General features: G+C 48.9%; 1 protein-coding gene across 1 annotated transcript in view; it reads right to left on the bottom strand.

Moving 5' to 3' along the window:
- sbno1 (strawberry notch homolog 1 (Drosophila)) overlaps positions 1-23692 on the bottom strand; it is a 158636-nt gene that overhangs the window by 20768 nt on the left and 114176 nt on the right. Inside the window, exons 24-27 of the mRNA XM_038817800.1 lie at positions 17266-17340; positions 17030-17176; positions 16856-16950; positions 15170-15262 (exon numbers count right to left, since the gene is read on the bottom strand). Coding sequence (XP_038673728.1) covers positions 15170-15262; positions 16856-16950; positions 17030-17176; positions 17266-17340 — 410 coding nt within the window. The remainder of the gene's footprint in view (positions 1-15169; positions 15263-16855; positions 16951-17029; positions 17177-17265; positions 17341-23692) is intronic.

Genomic DNA, 23692 nt, shown 5'->3' with positions numbered 1-23692 from the left:
GCGAGCAGGATGTTGGCGCATCAGCTCCGTAGGCGAGATGCGGCTAGGGAAATTGGGGGTGTGAAGGATGGGGGTGGAAATGTAGTGCAGAAGGGGACAGAAGTAAACGGGGTCTTTAGGGACTTTTACGAGGGATTGTACCGGTCGGAACCTCCGAGGGGGAGAGAGGGGATGGAGAGCTTCATGAACAGTCTATGTTTCCCAAGGGTTCAAGAGAGGCTGGTTGAGGGGCTGGGGGCGCCGATAGAGTTGGAGGAGCTAGTCAGGGGGATCGGGCAAATGCAGTCAGGTAAGGCCCCGGGGCCGGACGGGTTCCCGGCAGAATTTTACAAAAAATATGCGGACCTGGTGGGTCCCCTGCTGGTGCGAACTTTCAATGAGGCGTGGGAGGGGGGGGGGCTTTGCCCCCGACGATGTCGCGGGCACTGATCTCTTTGATCCTAAAACGGGATAAGGACCCCTTGCAGTGCGGATCATATAGGCCTATCTCACTCCTTAACATAGACGCTAAGTTGCTGGCGAAGATCCTGGCTACCAGGATAGAGGATTGTGTGCCAGAGGTAATTCATGAAGATCAGACAGGGTTTGTCAAGGGGCGGCAGCTTAACACGAATGTGCGGAGACTGCTCAATGTTATCATGATGCTGGCAGTGGAGGGGGAGGCGGAGATAGTGGTGGCGCTGGATGCAGAGAAAGCGTTTGATAGAGTTGAGTGGGGGTACCTATGGGAGGTGCTGGAGAGGTTTGGATTTGGGGAGGGATTCATCAAATGAGTGAGGCTGCTTTACGCGGCGCCGATGGCGAGTGTAGTCACAAATGGAAGGAGATCGGAGTATTTTAGGCTTTATCGTGGGACCAGGCAGGGGTGTCCCCTGTCCCCCCTGCTCTTTGCACTGGCGATTGAACCGCTGGCCATGGCGTTGAGGGTGTCAGGGAAGTGGAGGGGTCTGGTGCGGGGGGGGGGGGGGGGGGGGGGGAACACCGGGTATCGCTGTATGCGGACGACCTGCTGTTATATGTGGCGGACCCAGAGGGGGGAATGCCGGGGGTGATGGAACTGTTAGCGGAATTTGGGGGCTTCTCGGGCTATAAGCTGAACTTAGGAAAGAGCGAGGTATTTGTAGTGCACCCGGGAGATCAGGAGGGGGGAATTGGGAGGCTCCCCTTCAGGAGGGCAGTGAAGAGTTTCAGGTACCTGGGGGTGCAGGTGGCCAGGAGTTGGGGGGCTCTTCATAAGCTTAACTTCACCAGACTAGTGGAACAGATGGAGGAGGAATTTAAAAGGTGGGACGTGGTGCCGCTATCGCTGGCGGGCAGAGTGCAATCCGTCAAAATGACGGTTCTCCCGAGGTTCTTGTTCCTCTTCCAGTGCTTGCCCATCTTTATCCCTAGGGCCTTTTTTAAAAGGGTGACCAGCAGCATCATGGGATTTTTTTGGGCGCATGGCACCCTGAGGGTGAAGAGGGTCTTCTTGGAGCGGAGTAGGGATGGGGGGGGGGGGGGCTGGCGTTGCCCAACCTCTCGGGGTACTACTGGGCGGCCAACGTGTCGATGGTGCGTAAGTGGGTGATGGAGGGGGAGGGGCAGCATGGAAACGGATGGAGAGAGCGTCCTGTGGGGATACAAGCCTGGGGGCCCTGGTAACGGCGCCGTGGCCGCTCCCTCCCACGAGGTATACCACGTGTCCGGTGGTGGCGGCTACCCTCAAGATTTGGGGGCAGTGGAGGCGACATAGGGGAGAAGTGGGGGGCTCGATGGTTAAGGGGGAACCATAGGTTCGTCCCGGGGAACATGGATGGGGGATTTCGGGGATGGTATAGAGCAGGCATTAGACAGCTGAAGGACCTGTTTATCGACGGAAGGTTTGCGAGCCTGGGGGAGTTGGAGGAGAAATTTGGGCTCCCGCCGGGAAACATGTTTAGATATCTGCAGGTAAAGGCATTTGCTAGACGGCAGGTGGAGGGATTCCCTGCGCTCCCCGCGAAGGGGGTGAGTGACAGGGTGCTCTCGGGGGTCTGGGTCGGGGAGGGGAAGATATCCGATATCTACAAGCTTATGCAGGAGGTGGAAGAGGCGTCAGTAGAGGAGCTGAAAACGAAGTGGGAGGGGGAACTGATCGAAGACGGGACATGGGCTGATGCCCTGGAGAGGGTAAATTCTTCCACCTCGTGTGCGCGGCTTAGCCTCATCCAATTCAAGGTGCTGCATAGGGCCCACATGACTGGGACGAGGATGAGTAGGTTCTTTGGGGGTGAAGATAGGTGTGCCAGGTGCTCGGGGAGTCCAGCGAACCATGCCCATATGTTCTGGGCATGCCCGGCATTGGAGGAGTTCTGGAAGGGGGTGGCGAGGACGGTGTCAAGGGTGGTGGGATCCAGGGTCAAGCCAGGATGGGGACTCGCGATCTTTGGGGTTGGGGTAGAGCCGGGAGTGCAGAAGGCGAAAGAGGCCGGTGTGCTGGCCTTTGCGTCCCTAGTAGCCCGGCGAAGGATTTTGCTACAGTGGAAGGACGCGAGGCCCCCAAGCGTGGAGACCTGGATCAATGACATGGCGGGCTTCATTAAGCTTGAGAAGGTTAAATTCGCCCTGAGAGGATCGGTGCAAGGGTTCTTTAAACGGTGGCAACCTTTCCTCGACTTTCTGGCTCAACGATAGGGTACTGGGACAGTAGCAGCAGCAACCCGGGGGGGTGGGACGTTGATTATGTTGGCTTATTTTATTTAAATTTGATTTATCTAATTTTAATTTATGGTTAAGTTCTCTTGTTTGGTGGGGGGGTGGGGGTGGGGGAATGTGATACATGTGATGTTACGGTATGGGGGGAATTGTGGGTGTTATGGGGCCGTTAGTTGCATATTACTGCTTTTTGCTATACTTGTTGTTATATTTTCTGTAAAAAATTCCAATAAAAATTATTTAAAAAAAAACATAATACAGAACGTTGAGCCGGGGGGGGGGGGGGGGGGGGGGGGGTGGTGTGAGATGCACTGTTTGATGGATAACATTGACCATGAAAGTGCAAAGACAGACAACATTGAAAAAGGCAGCCATTTTCAATGGCCGTTGCAAAAATTCTGTTTTCATCGCACCTTTAAAAACAACTTCACAAAAAAAAAAAGGTGAGCGCCATTTTTTCAGAAACAATGTGGTTTCAATATCGCTTAAATTAATGCCACTCTTGAAATGGAGATTAGGTTGTTCCTGCCCAATGGGCAAGTTCTGCATTTGGTGATAGAATAGAAAAGTAACAGTTCTTGAAGATTGGGCATTACAAAGTCACACCTCTTGTTTATTGTGGAAACGGTCAGAAAAGCTCAATAAATAGTCTTGACTCTGCTAAACTGTATCCTTTCATGAATTAGGTTTCGGAGTAAACACTCAAAACATGTTCAAAACAAGCCGGTCAGATGATGGAATCATGAACATATGAATTAGTAGGCCACTCTGCACCTCAATCCTACTCCGCCATTCAATAAGATCATTTCCGTAACTCCACATTCCGCCTATCCCCGATAAATTTTGACTCCCTTGTTAGTCAAGAATCTATCGACTTCTGCCGTAAGAATATGCATTGACCTTGCCTCCACCGCTCTTTGGGAAAGAAAGTTCCAAGGATTCAAAAGCCTCAAAAAAATTTCTCATCTCCCTCTTAAATGGGAGATGCATTATTTTTAAACTGTGTCCTTTAGTTCTAGTCTACCCGACAAGGGGAAACATCCTTTCAGCATCTCCTGAAAAGTCCCCTCAGGATCTTGTATGTTGCAGCGAGATCACCTCTTAATCTTCTAAACTCCAGTGGATCACGGTACAGCTTTTCTTTGTAAAATAACTCACCCATCCAATGCATCAGCAGAGTGAACCTTCTTTAAACTGCTTCAAACACATTTATATCCTTTCTTAAATAAGGAAACCAAAACTGTACGCAGTATCTAGATATGGTCGAATCAACACTGTACAACTTTTATATTCCATTCCCCTTGCAATAAACATCAACAATTGCATTTGCCTTCCAAGACACCCAGATCACCCCATACCTCAGAGTCCCACAATCTCTCTCCATTTAAATAAATATGTTGTGTTTCTATTTTTCATGCCAAAGTTCACGTTTTCCAACGTTACACACCACTTGCAAAATAAATGCCCACTCACTTAACCCATGTCCCTTTACAGAATCCGTATGTGCTCTTCACAACGTACTTTCCGACCTTGGTGTCATCAGCAAATTTAGCAACCATGCATTCTGTACCTTCAAAGTAATTGATAAATTGTAAATAGTTGAGACCCCAGCATCAATCCATGTGGCATTCCACGCATCACATCTTGCCAAACCAAAAAAAGACTGATTTATCCCTACTCTCCTTCCCATTAGCTAACCAATCCCCTATCCATGCCAATATGCTATCCCCTACACCATAAGCTCTTGATTTACAGAGTAACCTTTGATGTGGCACATTGTCAAATTGCTTCTGGAAATTCAGCATATCCACAGGTTCTCCTTTATCCACCTTGCATGTTACTTAGAACATAGAACAGTACAGCACAGAACAGGCCCTTCGGCCCTCGATGTTGTGCCGAGCAATGATCACCCTACTTAAACCCACGTAACCCGTATCCCAACAATCCCCCCATTAACCTTACACTACGGGCAATTTAGCATGGCCAATCCACCTAACCCGCACATCTTTGGACTGTGGGAGGAAACCGGAGCACCCGGAGGAAACCCACGCACACACGGGGAGGACGTGCAGACTCCACACAGACAGTGACCCAGCCGGGAATTGAACCTGGGACCCTGGAGCTGTGAAGCATTGATGCTAACCACCATGCTACCGTGAGGCCCCGGTTATTGATTCTAATCAATAATTAGAATCCTTTCACAAAACCATGTTGACCTCGCCTGATTGCACTGAGATTCAAGTGCCCTGTTATAACCTCCTCTATAGATTCCAGCAATTTCCTTACGACAAATGTTAAGCTAACTGGCTTGTAAGTTGCTTTCGGTCTCATTCCTTTCTTGAATAGAGTCATATTCACTATTTTCCAAACGATGTGACCTTTCCAGAATCTAGAGTACTTTGGCAAATTAAAATCAATGCATATCTACAATCTCAGCAGCCACTTCTTATAAGACAACCCCAGGATGAAGGCCATGAGGACTTGTCATCTTTTAGTTCTAATAATTTTCTCAGTAGCCTTTCCCTGGTGTTTGTAAAATGTATTAAGTCCCTCCCTCCCTTCATATGAGCGTGATGAGTTCGGGGTATTCCCTATTGATTAGGGATACGTGGCAAGAGTGGCCATTGTCACTGCTCCTGTCCACACTAGTGATAGAACCTTTGGGAATATCACAGAGCCCTCGGGTAAATCGAGGGGGATAAGGAAGGAGGGGGTGGGGGGAAAAGGAGAAGCATAGGGTGTTTTTATATGCTGATGACCTGCTCTTATGGATCCAGGCTCCTCTGTGGGCAAAATAATGAAGCTGTTGAGGAGCTTTAGTTCCTTTTCTTGCCATAAACTGGGATAACCTTCCACTGTCCTTGGCAGGCAGAGTCCAGACTGTTAAGATGAACATTCTCTCACCGTTTTTATTCCTGTTTCAGCGTCTTTCTTTGCCAAGCTATTTTATTTTTAATTTAGAGTACCCAATTAATTTTTTCCAATTCAGGGGTAACTCAGCATGGCCAATCCACCTAGCCTGCACATCTTTGGGTTGGGGGTGAAACCCACGCAAACACGGGGAGAATGTGCAAACTCCACACGGACAGTGACCCAGAGCCGGGATCGAACCTGGGACCTCGGCGCATGAGGCATAAATGCTAACCACTGCGCCACCGTGCTGTCCTTTCTTTGCCAAGGTTAACAAGTTGGGCGGGTAAGTCACCGAGAATTCGGAGGGTATTCTTTCAGAGGTATCGGCAGTAGGGAGGCCTCACGTTACCCAATTTGCTTGCTTGTTTGTTACTGGGCGGTCAATATTGAGACGGTGCTGGGGTGGCTGGGGGAGTCAGATGTGTTTTTGGGGCAGATGGAGGCATGTTTGTATATGGCCCCGAGTTTACAGGCTTTGGTAATTGCTTTGCTCCCATTCTCCCCAACGAGATATTCCTCAAACCCGGTGGTGATATCTATTTTAAGGATATGGAAGCAGTTTAGACAGCATTGCAAGTTGAGCGCCATATCATTGCTGGCCCCTTTCTGCGGCAACCATTTGTTTGTCCCATCGGGTCTGGATGCAACGTGGGAAGGAAGGGGCTGTGTGTATTGTGGGGATTTGTTCGTAGAGGGATGGTTTGATCATTGGGAGGAGCTTCGGTGAGATTTCAATCATCAGGGGTGCACTGGTTCTGCTACTTCCACTTACCTGATTTTGTCCTGAAGGTCTGTCCTACATTTCTCTAGCGTCACTGGTAAAAATCCTATTGCCGGCAGGGTTTCAAATATTTACGGGCAGATTATGGCAATGGAAATGTTCTTGCTGGACCAGGTGAGGAGTAAGTGGGAGGGACAGCTGGGACCTATTTTGGATGAGGATGTGTTGGATGAGGCCCTTTGTAGGGTGAACTCCATTCCCTCCTGTGCACGGCTCAGCCTGATTCAGTTTATGGTGGTACATAAGGCTCACCTAACTACGGCTAGGATGAGTGGGTTCTTCGCTGGAATGGAGTGAGCGGTGCTCTCACGGGCCCTCTAACCACGCCCACATGTTCTGGTCCCATCCAAGGATGGTTAAGTTTTTAAGTCTCCCTCTTTAGCACCATGCCAACGATTCTTAACATTGATTTGGAGCCTTGTCCATTGGTGGGCATTTTCGGGGTCTCTGACTCGCCAAGGCTGGAGGCAGATGTTCTTGCCTTTGCCTTGTTGCTAGCCCGGAAGCAAGTTCTGCTGGGATAGAGATATTCTGCTCCGCCCAGTGCCTCGGCCTGTTTGGGTGACGTCATGCAATTTCTATATCTGGAAAAGGTCAAGTATACCATTAGGGGGTCAGTGGAGGGGTTCTACTGGAGGTGGCAGCCATTCATTTCCTACTTAAAAGAGTTAATCACCATCAGCTGTTAAGTGTGGGGGGGGGGGGGGGGGGGGGTACTGGAAGTGGTAATTATTATTATTGGGGCTGTTTTATTTCGGTGTTTCTTTGGGTGGGATTTATAATTTCAGTTGAGTGATTTTTTTTTGCTTCCTTTTGTACAATATTGTATTGTTCTGTTTGATGTTTGTTTTCTGGACTATTTGATGTTAATGTCGTATTTGTTATATATGACAAATTAAGGAAAATAATTTATAAAAAATCTTCCTCCTTCCCTTTCCCCTCCGGATTCAAAATTATTTCTGGAATGTTACTTGTATCCTCTACTGTGAAGACAGGCGTGAAATTGTTCAATGTATCCAACATTCCCGTTCATTTTTCATTCCCCATTCTCACTCTAGAGGACCAACACTCACTACTTTTTACCTTTTACCTGCCGAAACCCTTCCTGTCTGTTTTTATATTTCTAGCTAGCTTTCTCCCATGTCTAATTTTGCCCTCCTTATTAATGTTTCTCTTATTCTTTGTTATTTATATTCTGGCAAATCTTCTGACCTGCCTCTCATCGTTGCAAAATTATACTCATTTTCTTTCAAATTTGATCCCCCGAAATCTTTAACTTCTTTAGTTAACCACAGGTGACGCAACCTTCCGTTAGAGTCTTTCCTTCTTTTTAAAAAAATTATTTTTATTCAAATTTTCACAAAAAAGAAAACAGTTACAGAAAATTCTAAGAACACAAAAAAACAACCCCCCCCCCCCCGTACATACAAAAGAGAAACAATAAATAAACGCCCGTCGTTGGCAAAGATTCAACCCAAAACAAAAAGACCCCCCCCCGGGGTTGCTGCTGCTGTTGACCTTTTGATTTTACCGTTCTGCCAGGAGATCTAGGAATGGCTGCCATCTCCTGAAAAACCCCTGCACTGACCCCCTTAGGGCAAATTTCACCCTCTCCAATTTAATAAACCCCACCATATCGTTGACCCAGGCCTCCCGCTTGGGGGCTTCGCATCCTTCCACTGAAGAAGAATCCTCCGCCGGGCTACTAGGGATGCAAAGGCCAGAACACCGGCCTCTTTTGCCTCCTGCACTCCCGGCTCCCCTGCAACGCTGAATATCGCGAGCCCCCAGCCTGGCTTGGCCCTGGATCCTACCACCCACAACACCGTCTTTGCTACCCCTTTCCAAAATTCCCCCAGCGCTGGGCATGCCCAGAACATATGGGCATGATTCGCTAGACTCCCCGAGCACCTATTACACCTGTCCTCGCCCCCAAAGAACTGACTCATCCTCGTCCCGGTCATATGAGCCCTATGCAGCACCTTAAACTGTATGAGGCTGAGCCTCGCACAAGAAGAGGAGGAGTTCACCCTTCCTAGAGCATCCGCCTACTTCCCCTCCTCAATCTCCTCACCCAGCTCCTCTTCCCATTTACCCTTTAGCTCCTCCACCGAGGCCTCATCCATCTCCTGCATCACGTGGTATATTTCCGAAATCTTCCCCTCTCCAACCCACACCCCCGAGAGCACCCTGTCCTGGACCCCACGCGGGGGCAACAGCAGGAACCCCGTCACCTGCCGCCTGGCAAACACCCTCACCTGCATGTATCTGATGTTCCCCGGCGGGAGCCCGAACTTCCCCTCTAGCTCACTCAGGTTAGCAAACCTCCCATCTAAAAACAGGTGCCCCAGCCTCCTGACACCTGCCCTGTGCCAACTCAGGAACCCGCCATCCATTCTCCCCAGAACAAACCGGTGGTTCCCCCGTATCGGGGGCCCCATCGAGGCCCCCACTTCCCCCGTGTCGCCTCCATTGCCCCCAAATCTTGAGGGTAGCCGCCACCACCGGGCTCGTGGTATACCTCGTTGGAGGGAGCGGCAGCGGCACCGTTACCAGTGCTTCCAGGCTCGTGCCCACACAGGATGCCATCTCCATCCTCTTCCATGCTGCCCCCTCCCCGTCCATTACCCACTTACGCACCATCGCTGTGTTGGCAGCCCAATAATACCCACAGAGGTTGGGCAGCGCCAGCCCCCCCCCATCCCTGCCCCGCTCCAGAAACACCCTTCTCACCCTCGGGGTCCCATGCACCCACACAAATCCCGTAATGCTCCTGTTAACCCGCCTGAAAAAGACCTTTGGGATAAGGATGGGGAGGCACTGGAACAGGAACAGAAACCTCGGGTGCACCGTCATCTTGACTGACTGCACCCTACCCGCCAGAGACAGCATGTCCCACCTCTTAAACTCCTCCTCCATTTGCTCCACCAGCCTTGTGAGGTTAAGCTTATGCAAGGCCCCCCAGCGACTGGCCACCTGAACCCCCAAGTACCTGAAGCTCCTCTCCGCCCTTTTCAGCGGGAGCCTCCCAATCCCCCCCTCCTGGTCCCCCGGGTGGACCACAAACAGCTCGCTTTTCCCAAAGTTATGCTTATACCCTGAGAAATCCCCAAATACCCGGAAAATCCCCATCACCACCGGCATTCCCTCCACCGGGTCCGCCACATACAACAAAAGGTTGTCCGCGTAGAGTGAGTCGGTGCTCCTCCCCACCCCGGACCAGCCCCCTCCAATCCCCTGACTCCCTCAGTGCCATAGCCAGGAGTTCAATTGCCAGCGCAAAAAGTAGGGGGGACAGGGGACACTGCTGCCTCGTCCCTCGATACAATCGGAAATACTCCGACGACCTCTTATTCGTGGCCACTCGCCATCGGGGCCTCATACAACAGCCTCGCCCAACTGACAAACCCCTCCCCAAACCCGAACCTTTCCAGCACCTCCCACAAGTACCCCACTCGACCCTATCAAAGGCCTTCTCCGCATCTAGCGCCACCACTATCTCCGCCTTCCCTTCCACCGCCAGCATCAATATAACATTCAAGAGCCTCCGTATATTAGTGTTCAGCTGCCTCCCCTTCACAAACCCCGTTTGATCCTCGTGAATAATCTGCTGCACACAGTCCTCAATCCTCCTGGCTAAGAACTTTGCCAACAACTTGCCGTCAACATTCAGGAGTGAGATTGACCTGTATGACCCACACTACAGGGCATCCTTGTCTCGCTTAAGAATCAAGGAGATCAGCGCCCGAGACATCATTGGAGGCATAGCCCCCCCCTCCCTTGCCTCGTTAAAGGGGCAACAGGGGGCCCAGCAGGTCTGCATACATCTTGTAAAATTCAACCGGGAACCCATCCGGCCCCGGCACCTTCCCCGACTGCATGTTCCCTATCCCTTTGACCAGTTCCTCGAGCTCAACTGGCGCCCCCAGACCCTCCACCCATCCCTCCTCCACCCTCGGAAATCTCAGCAGGTCTAAAAAGTGCCCCATCCCCTCCTCCTCCACCGGAGGTTCGGACCGATATAGTCTCTCATAAAAGTCCCTGAAGACTCCATTAATGTCTACCCCTCTCCGCACCACCTTTCCTCCCTGATCCTTAACACCACCAATCTCCCTGGCCGCATCCCGCTAACGGAGCTGGTGTGCCAGCATCCTGCTTGCCTTCTCCCCATACTCGTACACCGCACCCTGAGCCTTTCTCCATTGAGCCTCCGCCTTTCTGGTGGTCAACAAGTCGAACTCAGCCCAATGGCTGCGCCGCTCCCTCAGCAATCCCTCCTCCGGGGCCTCCGCGTACCACCTGTCCACCCTCACCATCTCCCCCACCAATCTCTCCCTTTCTCTCTGCTCCCCTCTCTCCCTGTGGGCCCGAATGGAGATCAGCTCTCCCCGAACCACTGCCTTCAGCACCTCCCAGACTGTCCACTCGGACCTCCCCATTATCATTGGCCTCTAGATACCTCTCGATACATCCTCGAACCCGCCCCCTCACCGCCTCGTCCGCCAGCAGCCCTACCTCCAAGCGCCACAACGGGCGCTGGTCCCTCTCCTCCCCCAGCTTGTAGTCCACCCAATGCGGGACATGGTACGAAATGGCTATCGCCGAGTACTCAGCGTCTACTACCCTCGAATCAGCGCCCTACTCAAAACGAAAAAATCGATCCGGGAGTAGGCCTTGTGCACATGGAAGAAGTAGGAAAATTCCCTGGCCCTCGGCCTCCACAGATCCACCCCTCCCATCTGGTCCATAAACCCCCTCAGCACCTTAGCCGCCGCAGGCCTCCTACCCGTCCTGGAACTGGATCGATCCAGTGGCGGATCCAGCACCGTGTTGAAATCCCCCCCCATTACCAGGCCCCCCGTCTCCAAATCTGGGACCCGGCCCAACATGCGCCGCATGAAACCTGCGCCGGATGAAACCTGCATCATCCCAATTCGGGGCGTATACATTGACCAGCACCACCCACTCCCCTTGTAGCTTGCCTCTTCCCCACCAGGATCGCCACCCCCCGGTTTTTTGCATCCAGCCCTGAATGAAACACTTGGCCCGCCCACCCACCCCTTCCTCAACCTAACCTGATCCACCACCTTCAGGTGCGTCTCCTGAAGCAAAGCCACGCCCGCCTTCAGCCCCCTCAGGTGCGCGAACACGCGGGGCCGTTTAACCGGCCCATTCAGTCCCCTCACATTCCAGGTGATCAGCCGGATCGGAGGGCCACCTGCCCCCCTCGACTAGCCATCACCCTTCCGTAATCCGCCACATGCCCGTGCCCCCCGCTCAGCCCGTTCCCCTCAGTGACAGTCCCCCATCCCGGCGCCTTCTACACGCTCCAGCTCCTTCTTGGCCATTCCAGCAGCAACCCGGTATCCCCCCCCCCCCCCCCCCCCCCCCCCCCCCCCACAAAGTTAGGGGCCCCCCTAGCTGCGTAACTCCAGTCATTGTACTTCTGTAAGTCAGCCGACTCCTGCTGACCCCGGCTGCTCCCGCCACCCCAATTACCCTCCCCAGTGTTCCCCAACCATTCCCCCAATGCCGACCCCGCCCCCTGCGTCTCCAGCGCGGGAGAAAAGCCCGTGCCCCCCGACCCAAAACGCGGGAAGACAGGCACATGACCCAACAGGGCAGCGAACCCCACCCAAACCCGCAACCAGTGAAATAATAAAAATCCCAATATATGATATGATAAAACACCCAAGTAAACAGATAACAGTCCCGAAAAGCAGACACGAAACAACAGAACAGCAAAAAAACATCGTCCAATAGAACCAAAAAGAAAAATGCGAAAGGATATCAAGGAGGACAAAGCCTCCGGGCTGTGTACAATGTTCCCCAGTTCAAGTCCAGCTTCTCTGCCTGGACAAAAGTCCAGGCCTCCTCCGGGGAGTCATAGTAAAGTTGGCGGTCTTTATAGGTGACCCACAGGCATGCCGGCTGCAACAGGCCAAACTTGACCCCCTTCTTGTTGAGCACTGCCTTCGCCCGGTTAAGCCCAGCAGATGATACTAAGATTGGTGGAGTTGCAGATAGCGAGGGGGACTGTCAGACAATACAACAAAGTATAGATAGATTGGAGAGTTGGGCAGAGAAATGGCAGATGGAGTTCAATCCAGGCAAATGCGAGGTGATGCATTTTGGAAGATCAAATTCAAGAGCGGACTATATGGTCAATGGAAGGGTCTTGGGGAAAATTGATGTACAGAGAGATCTGGGAGTTCAGGTCCATTGTACCCTGAAGGTGGCAACACAGGTGGATAGAGTGGTCAAGAAGGCATACAGCATGCTTGCCTTCATCGGACGGGGTATTGAGTACAAGAGTTGGCAGGTCATGTTACAGTTGTATAGGGCTTTGGTTCGGCCACATTTGGAATACTGCGTGCAGTTCTGGTCGCCACATTACCAGAAGGATGTGGATGCTTTGGAGAGGGTGCAGAGGAGGTTCACCAGGATGTTGCCTGGTATGGAGGGTGATAGCTATGAAGAAAGGTTGAGTCGATTAGGATTGTTTTCGTTGGAAAGACGGAGGTTGAGGGGGGACCTGATTGAGGTCTACAAAATTATGAGAGGTATGGACAGGGTGGATAGCAACAAGCTTTTCCCAAGAGTGGGGGGTGTCAGTTACAAGGGGTCACGATTTCAAGGTGAGAGGGGGAAAGTTTAAGGGAGATGTGCGTGGAAAGTTTTTTACGCAGAGGGTGGTGGGTGCCTGGAACGCTTTACCAGCGGAGGTGGTAGAGGCGGGCACGATAGCATCATTTAAGAGGCATCTAGACAGGTATATGAATGGGCGGGAACAGAGGGAAGTAGACCTTGGAAAATAGGAGACAGGTTTAGATAAAGGATCTGGATTGGCGCAGGCTGGGAGGGCCGAAGGGCCTGTTCCTGTGCTGTAATTTTCTTTGTTCTTTGTTCTCCTCGCCACCTCCGCACTCCAGTCCTGGTAGATCCTGATCTCCGTATTCTCCCACTTGCTACTTCTCTCCCTCTTCGCCCAACGAAGCACACGCTCACGGTCGACCAAGCGTTGAAAGCGGACCAGCACCGCCCTGGGCGGCTCGTTCGGCCTGGGCTTCCGCAGCATCACCCGATGGGCACCCTCCAGCTCCAGGGGTCCCCGGAACGACCCCACGCCCAACAGCGAGTTCAGCATCAGGACCACGTATGGGAGGCCCAAAATCCGCAGATTCTTCCGGTGGGAGCGATTCTCCATCTCCTCCATCCTTGCCAACCATTTCGTGTGACTCCACCTTCACCGCCAGGCCCAGGAGTTCGTCCTCGCTCTCCGAAGGCTTCTGCTGCAGCTCCCGAATCTCCGCAGCCTGAGCCGTCTGAGTCGTCCCGAGCCTGTCCAGCGATGCCCTTAACGGCTCCAGGATCTCAGCCTTTAGTTCCTGGAAGGAGCGCAGCAGCAGCTCCTGCTGCTCCCTCGACCACTGCTGCCACGCTGCCGGTTCCCCGCCCGCCGCCATCTTGTCCTTTCTGCCTCGCACCTTCTTCTGCTGCAAAGTTGATTTTGTGGTCGCTCCAGTTCTAATCCAGCCCATCCACCGGCTGCCAAGCACAGAGGCTGCGTTCCCACCCGGGGAAAAGTCAAAACAGCGCCGCTGCGAGGCCTTAAAAGAGCCCGAAAGTCCAAAAATAGCGGGAGCCACCAAACGTACGGCTTAGCACTGCATCGCCGCAACTGGAAGTCCTCGAGTCTTTCCTTCTGACTGGAATGTAACATTTCTCCGCATTGAAATATCTCCTGAAATATTTGCAACATCTCGGTTGACGTATCCCGTAACCCAATTTCCCAATTCACCTGAACCAGCTGTTTTCATGCCTTCATAATTGATTTTATTTATAAAATAATTTTATTTAACTTCAAAATACTCGTCTTGGATCCACTCCTCTCTCAATCAAACTGAATATGAAATGATTACTGCACATGACATGATCGAGTGTAGCTTGCTCTAAACAAAATGCCCCAAAAACACCATGCACTCATCATCTCGGCTACCGTTGCCAATCTGGCTTGTCAAATCTATATGTAGCTTAAAATCAACCATGATTATCACCATATCCTTCTCACAAGTTAAACTGGAAAATTAACAAGCGCCAAGACAACCGACTTTGCTCCAACTGAACTAGGCTTCTGCACATCCTGAAGAACGTCAATAAAATAAATCCTGGAAATACACAGTAGGCAAGTCAATGAATGGACAATTTTACATTTTGGCTGCAGCTTTCTTTTCAATTTATTTTGTTCTCCCTCCAACTACCTGTTTCATTCATTAGTCAGCATCTGCAGTACTTTGCAATTCCCATGTTGCATTCTTCGGTTGTTAATCTGGTTTAACAAAACTGTAGACCTCACAAATGCGACTCTATGATCATATTTCATAGATGGTTATTTTTACCAGATCCTCAGAAATGCAGTTCACTTCAAAACCAGACCAAGCATGGGTAACATTGACTGAACCTGGAGCCTCCGTCAACTCAAAGGCTTTTGAACGTATGACAGGATTGCAAACAGTACACAGGCTACACTTACCACTTATAACTGGTTATTGCTGAGTGTTCAATATTTCTACTGCTGCACAGTTTCCAGACATAATCATGCGGCACAGGGCTGGAAACAGGCAGGCAATGCAAACTACGCCGCATCGTGTGTAGCTTGATTTAATCAATTCCAATTTACAAAAGGATAAATTACCCATTCCACACCACTGGTATTCAAAGGATTACATCTTACTACCATGTATCGGTGGTTCCAGCCACAAGAGTGATCGCTCACTCCATTTCTCTCTCCTTGTTTACCTGCATTGACAAATAGAAGCCATCATCGGTTCCCATTTGCTCTGCCCAAATCTTTGTAGCTTCTTCCCAGGACATCCCTCTTTCAACACTTATCTACAAAAATAAATATTGAATTAAAACACACAATCCAAAAAGCAAAACGTTAATTGTACAATTTGATTTACCACAAATACAATGACAACATTTGACATGTCTTGACATACTGGGTTTTTTTTGTAATTATGTCTCTTAGCTGTGCTGTTTGAAAATGAAAATAACTTATTGTCACGAGTAGGCTTCAATGAAGTTACTGTGAAAAGCTCCTAGTCGCCACATTCCGGCGCTTGTTCAGGGAGGCTGGGACGGGAATTGAACCGTGCTGCTGGCCTGCCTCGGTCTGCTTTAAAAGCCAGCGATTTAGCCCAGTGTGCTAAACCAGCCAAGGGACCAAACCAGGGATTGGATACTTTCCCATTTGGAGCAACCAGTAAATAGCTATGAAGATCTGGTACATTTTGAGTTCAGTCCCTGGTGTGCGCTGGCCTCAGGCATTTTGTTTATTTTTTCACTGAATGTGAGTGTCATTGGCCAGGCCAGCATTTGTTCTCCATCCCTCATGGCCCTTCAGAGGAGGGTGCATGGTCGCACAGTGGTTAGCCCTGTTGCTTCATAACACCAGGGTCCCAGGTTCAGTTCTCGGCTTGGGTCACTGTTTATGTGGAGTCTGCACGTTCTCCCCGTGTCTGCGTGGGTTTTCTCCGGGTGCCCCGGTTTCCTCCCACAAGTCCCGAAAGACGTGCTGTTAGGTGAATTGGGCATTCTGAATTCTCCCTCTGTGTACCCGAACAGGCGCCATAGTGTGGCGCCCAGGGAATTTTCACAGTAACTTCATTGCAGTGTTAATGTAAGCCTACTTGTGACACCAATAAAGATTATTATTAGTGGCGAGCCACATTTTGAAGAACTGCAGTCTATGCGGTGCAGGGAAGCTCACAATGCTGACCGGGAGGGAGTTCCAGGATTTTGACCTAGTTACAGTGAAGGATAAGCAATATAATTCGAAGTCAGGATGGAGTGTGACCTGGTGAGGAACTTGCAGGATGTGGTGTTCCCATGTATTTGCTGCCGTGCCCTTCAGGGTGTTAGAGGTCATGAATTTGGAAGGTGAAGTCAAAGCAGCGCCTTGGTGAGCTGCTGCAGTGAATCTTGAGGATGGTACACATGGCTGCCACTGTGCGATGGTCGTGGAGTGGGTGAATGCTAAGGTGGTGGATGGGGGTGTCAATCAAGCGGGCTGCTTTGTCCTGGATGATGTCGAACTTCACTTATCCAGGCAAGTGGAGAGTTTTCCATCACACTCCAGACTTATGCCTTGTAGATGGTGGACAGGCTTTGGAGAGTTAGGTGGTGAAGTACTCGCAACAGAATTCCGAGCCCCTGACCTGCTCTCATCTCTGGTCAATGGTAACCTCCATGGAACAAAGAATAACAACTGCTTCAGCAGTGCAGAGATGGGAGGGTGTGTTAGTTGAGGTCTTATTCCTCATGTTTGCTCATTGGCAGCATGCACAGAGTCCAAAGATGAGGACTGGACCCAGCTACATTGATGCTTTGGCACAACATTGGAAGACCTGGGGAACTGTACCAGGAAGGAAGGCAACAGAAGATACAAAATACAATCACTATACCAAATGGTCAGACACTTACAGTATAAATTTCAACATGTCCTGATACAGAATATCCTGGAGTTAAGAATTTCTTTGTTTCTAGTTTCTTCACCTTCTCATCCCCAGAACCCAGATCTGTCCAAAAACAAAACGCAAATCAGCAACTGTTGTGTAATAAACTTCTCATTAGGACAGTAGAAAACCAAACACTTGCCTAAAATTCCCATATCGTATCTTCCATTCTTCTTTGCATTCTGAATTACAGCACTTAAAGTGTCTGAAAAATACTGGAAGAGTGCGTTCTGCTGGTGTACCTCCATACCAAGGATTCGATTCAGAAACTTCCCAATATTATTATAATCTGAAATTGATTCAGTATATGATTAGACATGGAAACCAGAGTTACAAAAATAACAGCAATAATCAATCCAAGTTTAAATACATTTTTACCTTTATCCAGTGTGAGCAGTCCTGAACGATCTTCCACATTTATCAAACCCACACCAATTAATCCCTGTCGAACATCTAGGGATACAAACGCACAATGTCACTTTGCATGAAATGTACTTGATAAGAAATAGCAACAATGAAAATCATTGAGAAAATTAGTATTAAACTGCCGCAAAAACCATGCTGGTAAAGTCACTCATTCTCCAAGAGGAAACTGCACCAAGTTAGTTCCGTTGGTAATGTTCTTAATCTAAGTCAGAAAGCTCAGTACAAACCCTACCACGGGATTTAATCACTATCTACATCAGAGCCTCAATAAATGATGCATTGGAACATGGGAACTACCCTAACTGGTCTAGTTCTGGTCTCCACCCTATAAACTTGTCTTATCAAAAATGGAACTCAACCTCGGATAATTTCAATGACCCAACCTCCACTGAAATGAGATCAAATGAAAATCGCTTATTGTCACAAGTAGGCTTCAATGAAGTTACTGTGAAAAGCCCCTAGTCGCCACATTCCAGCGCCTGTTCGGGGAGGCTAGTACGGGAATCGAACCGTGCTGCTGGCTGCTTGGTCTGCTTTAAAAGCCAGCGATTTAGCCCAGTGAGCTAAACAAGCCCCTTGTAGGGGAAGAAAATTCCACAGACTAACAAGCCTCTGAGAAAAAAATTCTCCTCATCTCCAGCTTAAAAGGGGGACTCCTTCTCAAAGCAGAATCAACATGGTTTTGTGAAAAGGAAATAGTGGTTGGCTAATTTATTGGTGTTCTTTGAGAAAGTAACCAACAAGGTGGATTGAGAACCTGTGATGTGCTTGATTTCCAGAAAGTATGTGACAAGATGCCAGGTCAAATGTTTCTATGCAAATAAGAGCTCATGGTGTAGGTGGTTACATATAGCATGACAAAGGATTGGTTGGCTAACAGCAACCAGAGATTCGGCATAAATGTGCCATTTTCAAGTTGGCAAGATGGGGCAAGGTGAGTGCCACTGAGATCAGTGCTATGGCCTCAACTATTTACAATTTATATCAGTGACTTGGCTGAAACATCCCAATGCACAGTTGCAAAATTTGGTAGGAAAATAAGTTCCAAGATCTGCGATGGGACCACTGTTCTCGAGACCACACAACTAGGGAAGTCAAAAAGTTTTAAAATGGTAGATGTAGCCAATCAAGGGGCGGAGTCAAGGCAGGAGAGCAAAATCATAGCATGGGAAATGAGGGTCAGATAATGGCAGGACAGGAGAGAAAAAAAACTAAGAATATCGGTCTGAAGGTGGATAAATCACCTGGACTGGATGGACTACACCTCAGGGTTCTAAAGGAGATAGCTGAGGAGATTGTGGAGGCATTGGTGGTGATCTTTCAGGAATCACTGGAGGCAGGGAGAATCCCAGAGTACTGGAAAATGGCTAATGTAACACCCATGTTTAAAAAGGGAGGGAGGCAGAAGACAGGAAATTATAGGCCGATACCCTGACTTCAGTCATTGGTAAGATTTCAGAGTCAATTATTAAAGATGAGATTGCAGAGTACCTGGAAGTGCATGGTAAAATAGGACAGAGTCAGCACGGCTTCGTCAAAGGGTCATGTCTGACAAATCTGTTCCAAGTTCTTTGAGGAGGTAACAAGGAAGTTAGACAAAGGAGGACCAGTGGATGTGATTTATTTAGATTTCCAGAAGGCCTTTGACAAGCTGCTACAGAGACTGTTAAATAAGTTAAGAGCCCATGGTATTAAGGGTTGGCTGACTGGCAGAAGGCAGAGAGTGGGGACCACAACTTTTCACAACATACATTAACAATATGGAAGGAGGCACTGTTGCTAACAAAGAAAAGTACAGAACAGGAACCAGCCCTCCAAGCCTGTGCTGACTATGCTGCCCGTCTAAACTAAAATCTGCTACACTTCCTGGGTCCGTATCCCTCTATTCCCATCCTATTCATGGATCTGTCAAGATGCCCCTTAAATGTCACTATCGTAAAATAAGTTTGCAGGTGACACAAAGATATAAGACCTTAAGACATAGAACCAGAATTAGGCCACTCGGCCCATTGAGTCTGCTCCGCCATTCAATCATGGCTAATATTTTTCTCATCCCCATTCTCCTGCCTTCTCCCCATAACCCTGATACCCTTATTAAAAGTCTCGATGGGCTGAGTGGCCTAATTCTGCTCGTATGTCTTATGGTCTTTTCAAGAGTTGAGACTAGCTGTTACCAAGATAACATGATGACAGAACTGAAAACATGTTATTTGGCCTATTTTCTCCAAACCAACTCAGGGATACTCAGGTGCCCTTTCTCATCCCACCTTCCTGCACCGGGTCCTTAGCCCTGCAGCTTAGAGCCCTTAAGGTGCAGATTCAGGTACTTTTTAAAAAAAGAGTTTAGGGTCCCTGCCTCCACCACCAACTCGGGCAGCAAATTCCAGATTCCCACTACCCTCTGCGTAAGAAAGTTATTCCTCATGTCCCCTCTACACCTTCTGCCTCTCATCTTGAATCTATGTCCCCTGGTTCTAGAATTCTCCACCAAGGGAAACAATTTTATCCTGTCCACTGTCTCTTCCATTCAGTTTTGTACACCTCAATTAAGTCACCCTTCTGGGTTCGAAGGAAAATAACCCCAACCTATCCAATCTCTCCTCATTGCTACACTTTTCTTGTCCTGGCAACATTCTTGGAAACCTCCTCTGCACTCTCTCCGGAGCAATTACGCCCTTCCTGTAATGTGGTGACCAGAATATTCCAGTTGCGGCCTCATCAGTGTTGTGTATAATTCTAACACTATATCCTCACTTTTATATTCTATACCTCCAACCAGCGAAGGAGAGCATTCCATATGCTTTCTTTACAACCTTGGATAATACGTGACCAGCCATCGACCATTACCCTTTGCTTCCTGTAACAAAGCCAACTTTTTATCCAGTTTGTCACATTGCCCTGTATCCCATGGGCCTTTATTTTTCTTGACGAATCTGCCACATGGGACCTTGTCAAAAGCCTTGCTAAAATCCATGTACGCAACATCTACTGCACAACCGTCATCAACCGTGGGCAGCACGGTAACATTGTGGATAGCACAATTGCTTCACAGCTCCAGGGTCCCAGGTTCGATTCCGGCTTGGGTCACTGTCTGTGCAGAGTCTGCACATCCGCCCCATGTGTGCGTGGGTTTCCTCCGGGTGCTCTGGTTTCCTCCCACAGTCCAAAGATGTGCAGGTTAGGTGGATTGGCCATGATAAATTGCCCTTAGTGTCAAAAAAATTGCCCTTAGTGTTGGGTGGGGTTACTGGGTTATGGGGACAGGGTGGAGGTGTTGAACTTGGGTAGGGTGCTCTTTCCAAGAGCCGGTGCAGACCCGATGGGCCGAATGACCTCCTTCTGCACTGTAAATTCTATGAAAATCCTTCTCGTCACTTCCTCAAAGAATTCAAGTTTGTGACGCAAGACCTTCCTTTAACAAATCCATGCATAAAATAAATTGATTGAAAACACATACTGAAATAAATAAGTATAATCTGAAGGCCATTACAGGGACATGACTGTAGGATGAGCAATATGGTGGTAGAGTGGTTAGCACTGCTGCCTCTTAGCCCCATCGACCCGGGTTCAATTCCAGCTTTGGGTGACTGTTGAGTTTGCACTTTCTCCCCATACAAATGTTAGGTGGGGTTATGGGGATAGTGCAGGGGAGTGCGCCTAGGTAGGATGTTCTTTCAGTGGGTCGGTACAGACTCAATGAGCTGAATGGCCTCCTTCTGCACTGTCGGGATTCTATGACAATTCTTGGGTTTTGAATATTAAAGATTATATGACATTCAAGAATAATAGGAAGCTAGGTAAAGGGTAGTACTGTTAATTAAGGATGGTATTGGTGCAACTCTTACAAATAATTTTGGTATTAATTGGGAAAGTCAAAGTGTGAAAGACTTAGATGGGGCAGAACTGTTAAGAAGTGCATCCAGGAGAGCTTTTTGAGCCAGCATGTCGAAATGCCTACAAGAGAGTGGGCAATACTGGACTTTTTAAGGAATGAATCCAGGCAGGTGGTAGAAGAGTCAGTGGGGGACCATTCCATGGTAAGATTTAAGGTAGTTATGGAAAATTACAAAGATAGACCGAAAATAAAGGTTCTGAACTAGCGGAAGGCCAATTTTAATAGGATAAAACAGGGTCTGGCCAAAGCAGACTAGGAACAGCTATTTGTAGGACAGTTCACATCAGAACAATGGGCATAATTAAAAAAGGAAAGTGTGTGTACATGGCTAACATGTTCCCGTAAAAGTAAAGGGTGGGGCCAATAAGTCCAGAGAACCTGGAATGTGAAGGGATATACAGGATTAGATAATGAAAAAAGGGAGGCTTATGATAGGTACATGGAGCTCGAAACAGCAGAAACCCTAGAGCAATATAGGTAGTGCAAGGGGTTGCTTAAAAAATAAACTCAGAGAACAATGAATGGGCATGAAAAATCAATGGCAATAAAGGAAAATCCTACGGTGTTTTGTCAGTGTTCTACGAAGAACAATACAGCACAGGAACAGGCCCTTCGGCCCTCCAAGCCTGTACCGGTCATGATACCACCTTTGGCCAAAACCCTCAGCACTTCTTTGTGCCGCATCCCTCTATAACCATCCTATCCATGTAGTTGTCGAGATGCCTTTTAGAGGCCGTTAATATATCTGCTTCCACAACCTCCCTTCGCAATGCGTTCCAGACACTCACCACCCTTTATGTAAAAAAACCTGCCTCACACAGCTCCTCTAAACTTTTCCCCACGGATCTTAAACCTATGCACCTTAGTGACTTGACCCTTCCACCCTGGGAAAGAGTGCCTGCCCATCCACTCTATCCATGCCCCTCAATCTTGTAGACCTTTAATAGGTCACCCTCAACCTCTGTCATTCTAGTGAAAACAGTCTCTGCATAGCTAACACTCTCCATACCAGGCAACATCCTGGTAAACCTCCTCTGCACCCTCTCCAAAGCCTCCACATCATTCCAGCAGTGTGGCGACCAGAATTGTGCGTAATATTCCAAGTGCAGCTGTACCAAGGTTCTAGACAATGTAGCATGACTTGCCAGTTTTTATACTCGAAGCCCCGTCTAATGAAGGCCAGCATTCCATATGCTTTCTTGACTACCGTGTCCACTTGTGTTGCCACTTTCAAAGACCTGCGGACCTGCACACCCAGATCTCTCTGACTTTCCATATTCCAAAGAGTTTGCCATTTACGGTATATTTCCACTCTATGTTAGACCAACCAAAATGCATTACGGACAAGAGGGCATCAGGCAAAAAAACGGGGCCATTAGGGACCAAAGTGGCAATGTGTGTGTGGAGCTGGAAAACATAGGTGAAGTTTTAATGTTTTTTTTTGCATCGGTCATCACTATGGAGAAGGACAATGTAGGTATAGAAATCAGGGAGGGGGCTGCGATACAATTGAACAAATTAGCATTGAGAGGATGTATCAGAGGTTTAAGCAGGATTAAAAGTGGTAAAATCCCCGGCCCAGAGATGATGAATCCCAGGCTGCGGTATGATGCAAGGGAGGTAGCAGATGCTAATTTTCAAATCCATCTCACTTATCGATTGTTATATTATACTCCATCTGCATGTTCTTGTCCACTCAGTAAACCTGCCCAAATCTCCCAGAAGCCTCTTTGCCTTCTTCTCAATCGCACCGAGTTTTTGTCATCCACAAACGAAGATATGACCTTGAATCCCCACACCCAAATCATGGATGCAGATAGTGAACAGCTAGAGCCCAAGCACCGATCCTTGCAGTACCCCACTAGGATTGCTTGCCAACCTGGGAGGACCCATTTATTCCCAATATTTCTGTCTGTTAATCAATCCTTTATCAATGACAGAAAATGCCAGATGCTCATTGCCATCTCATGGGTGGCACAGTGTGGTTAGTACTGCTGCCTCAAAGTGCCAGGGATGCGGGTTCAATTTCAGCCTCGGGTGACTGTCTGTGCAGAGTCTGTACTTTCTCCTAGTGGGTTCCCTCCGGGCGCTCCGGTTTCCTCCCGCAGTCCAAAGATGTGCGTGTTAGCAGTCTGAAGGCGGCTTCTGTTTAGATGGAAGTCTTCGGTCCCACTCAGCACCCTGGCATGGTTGTGATGGAGTTCTTACAGAGCTATATTAGAGGAGCAGACAGGGTTTGTTTCGCGTAGTCAGTTACCGGCGAACGTTCAGAGACTGCTTAATGTTTTGTCCCCCTTTCCAGCCCCTAAGTCAGAGCGGATTATTTCACTGGATGTGGAAAAGGCGTTTGTTAAGGTGGAGTGGGGTTATTTGTTTGAAACCCTCAGGAGATTTGGCTTTGGGCCTAGATTTATAGCTTAGATCCAGCTTTTATATAGAGCCCCCACTGTGACCATTCATATGAATGGTATGAGTTCAAAGTAT

Source organism: Scyliorhinus canicula, chromosome 1 (assembly GCF_902713615.1).
Source record: "Scyliorhinus canicula chromosome 1, sScyCan1.1, whole genome shotgun sequence".
In the NCBI taxonomy this organism is placed as follows: domain Eukaryota; kingdom Metazoa; phylum Chordata; class Chondrichthyes; order Carcharhiniformes; family Scyliorhinidae; genus Scyliorhinus; species Scyliorhinus canicula.
Note: the sequence above shows the minus strand (reverse complement) of the source record. Positions and strands in the feature narration are given on the sequence as shown.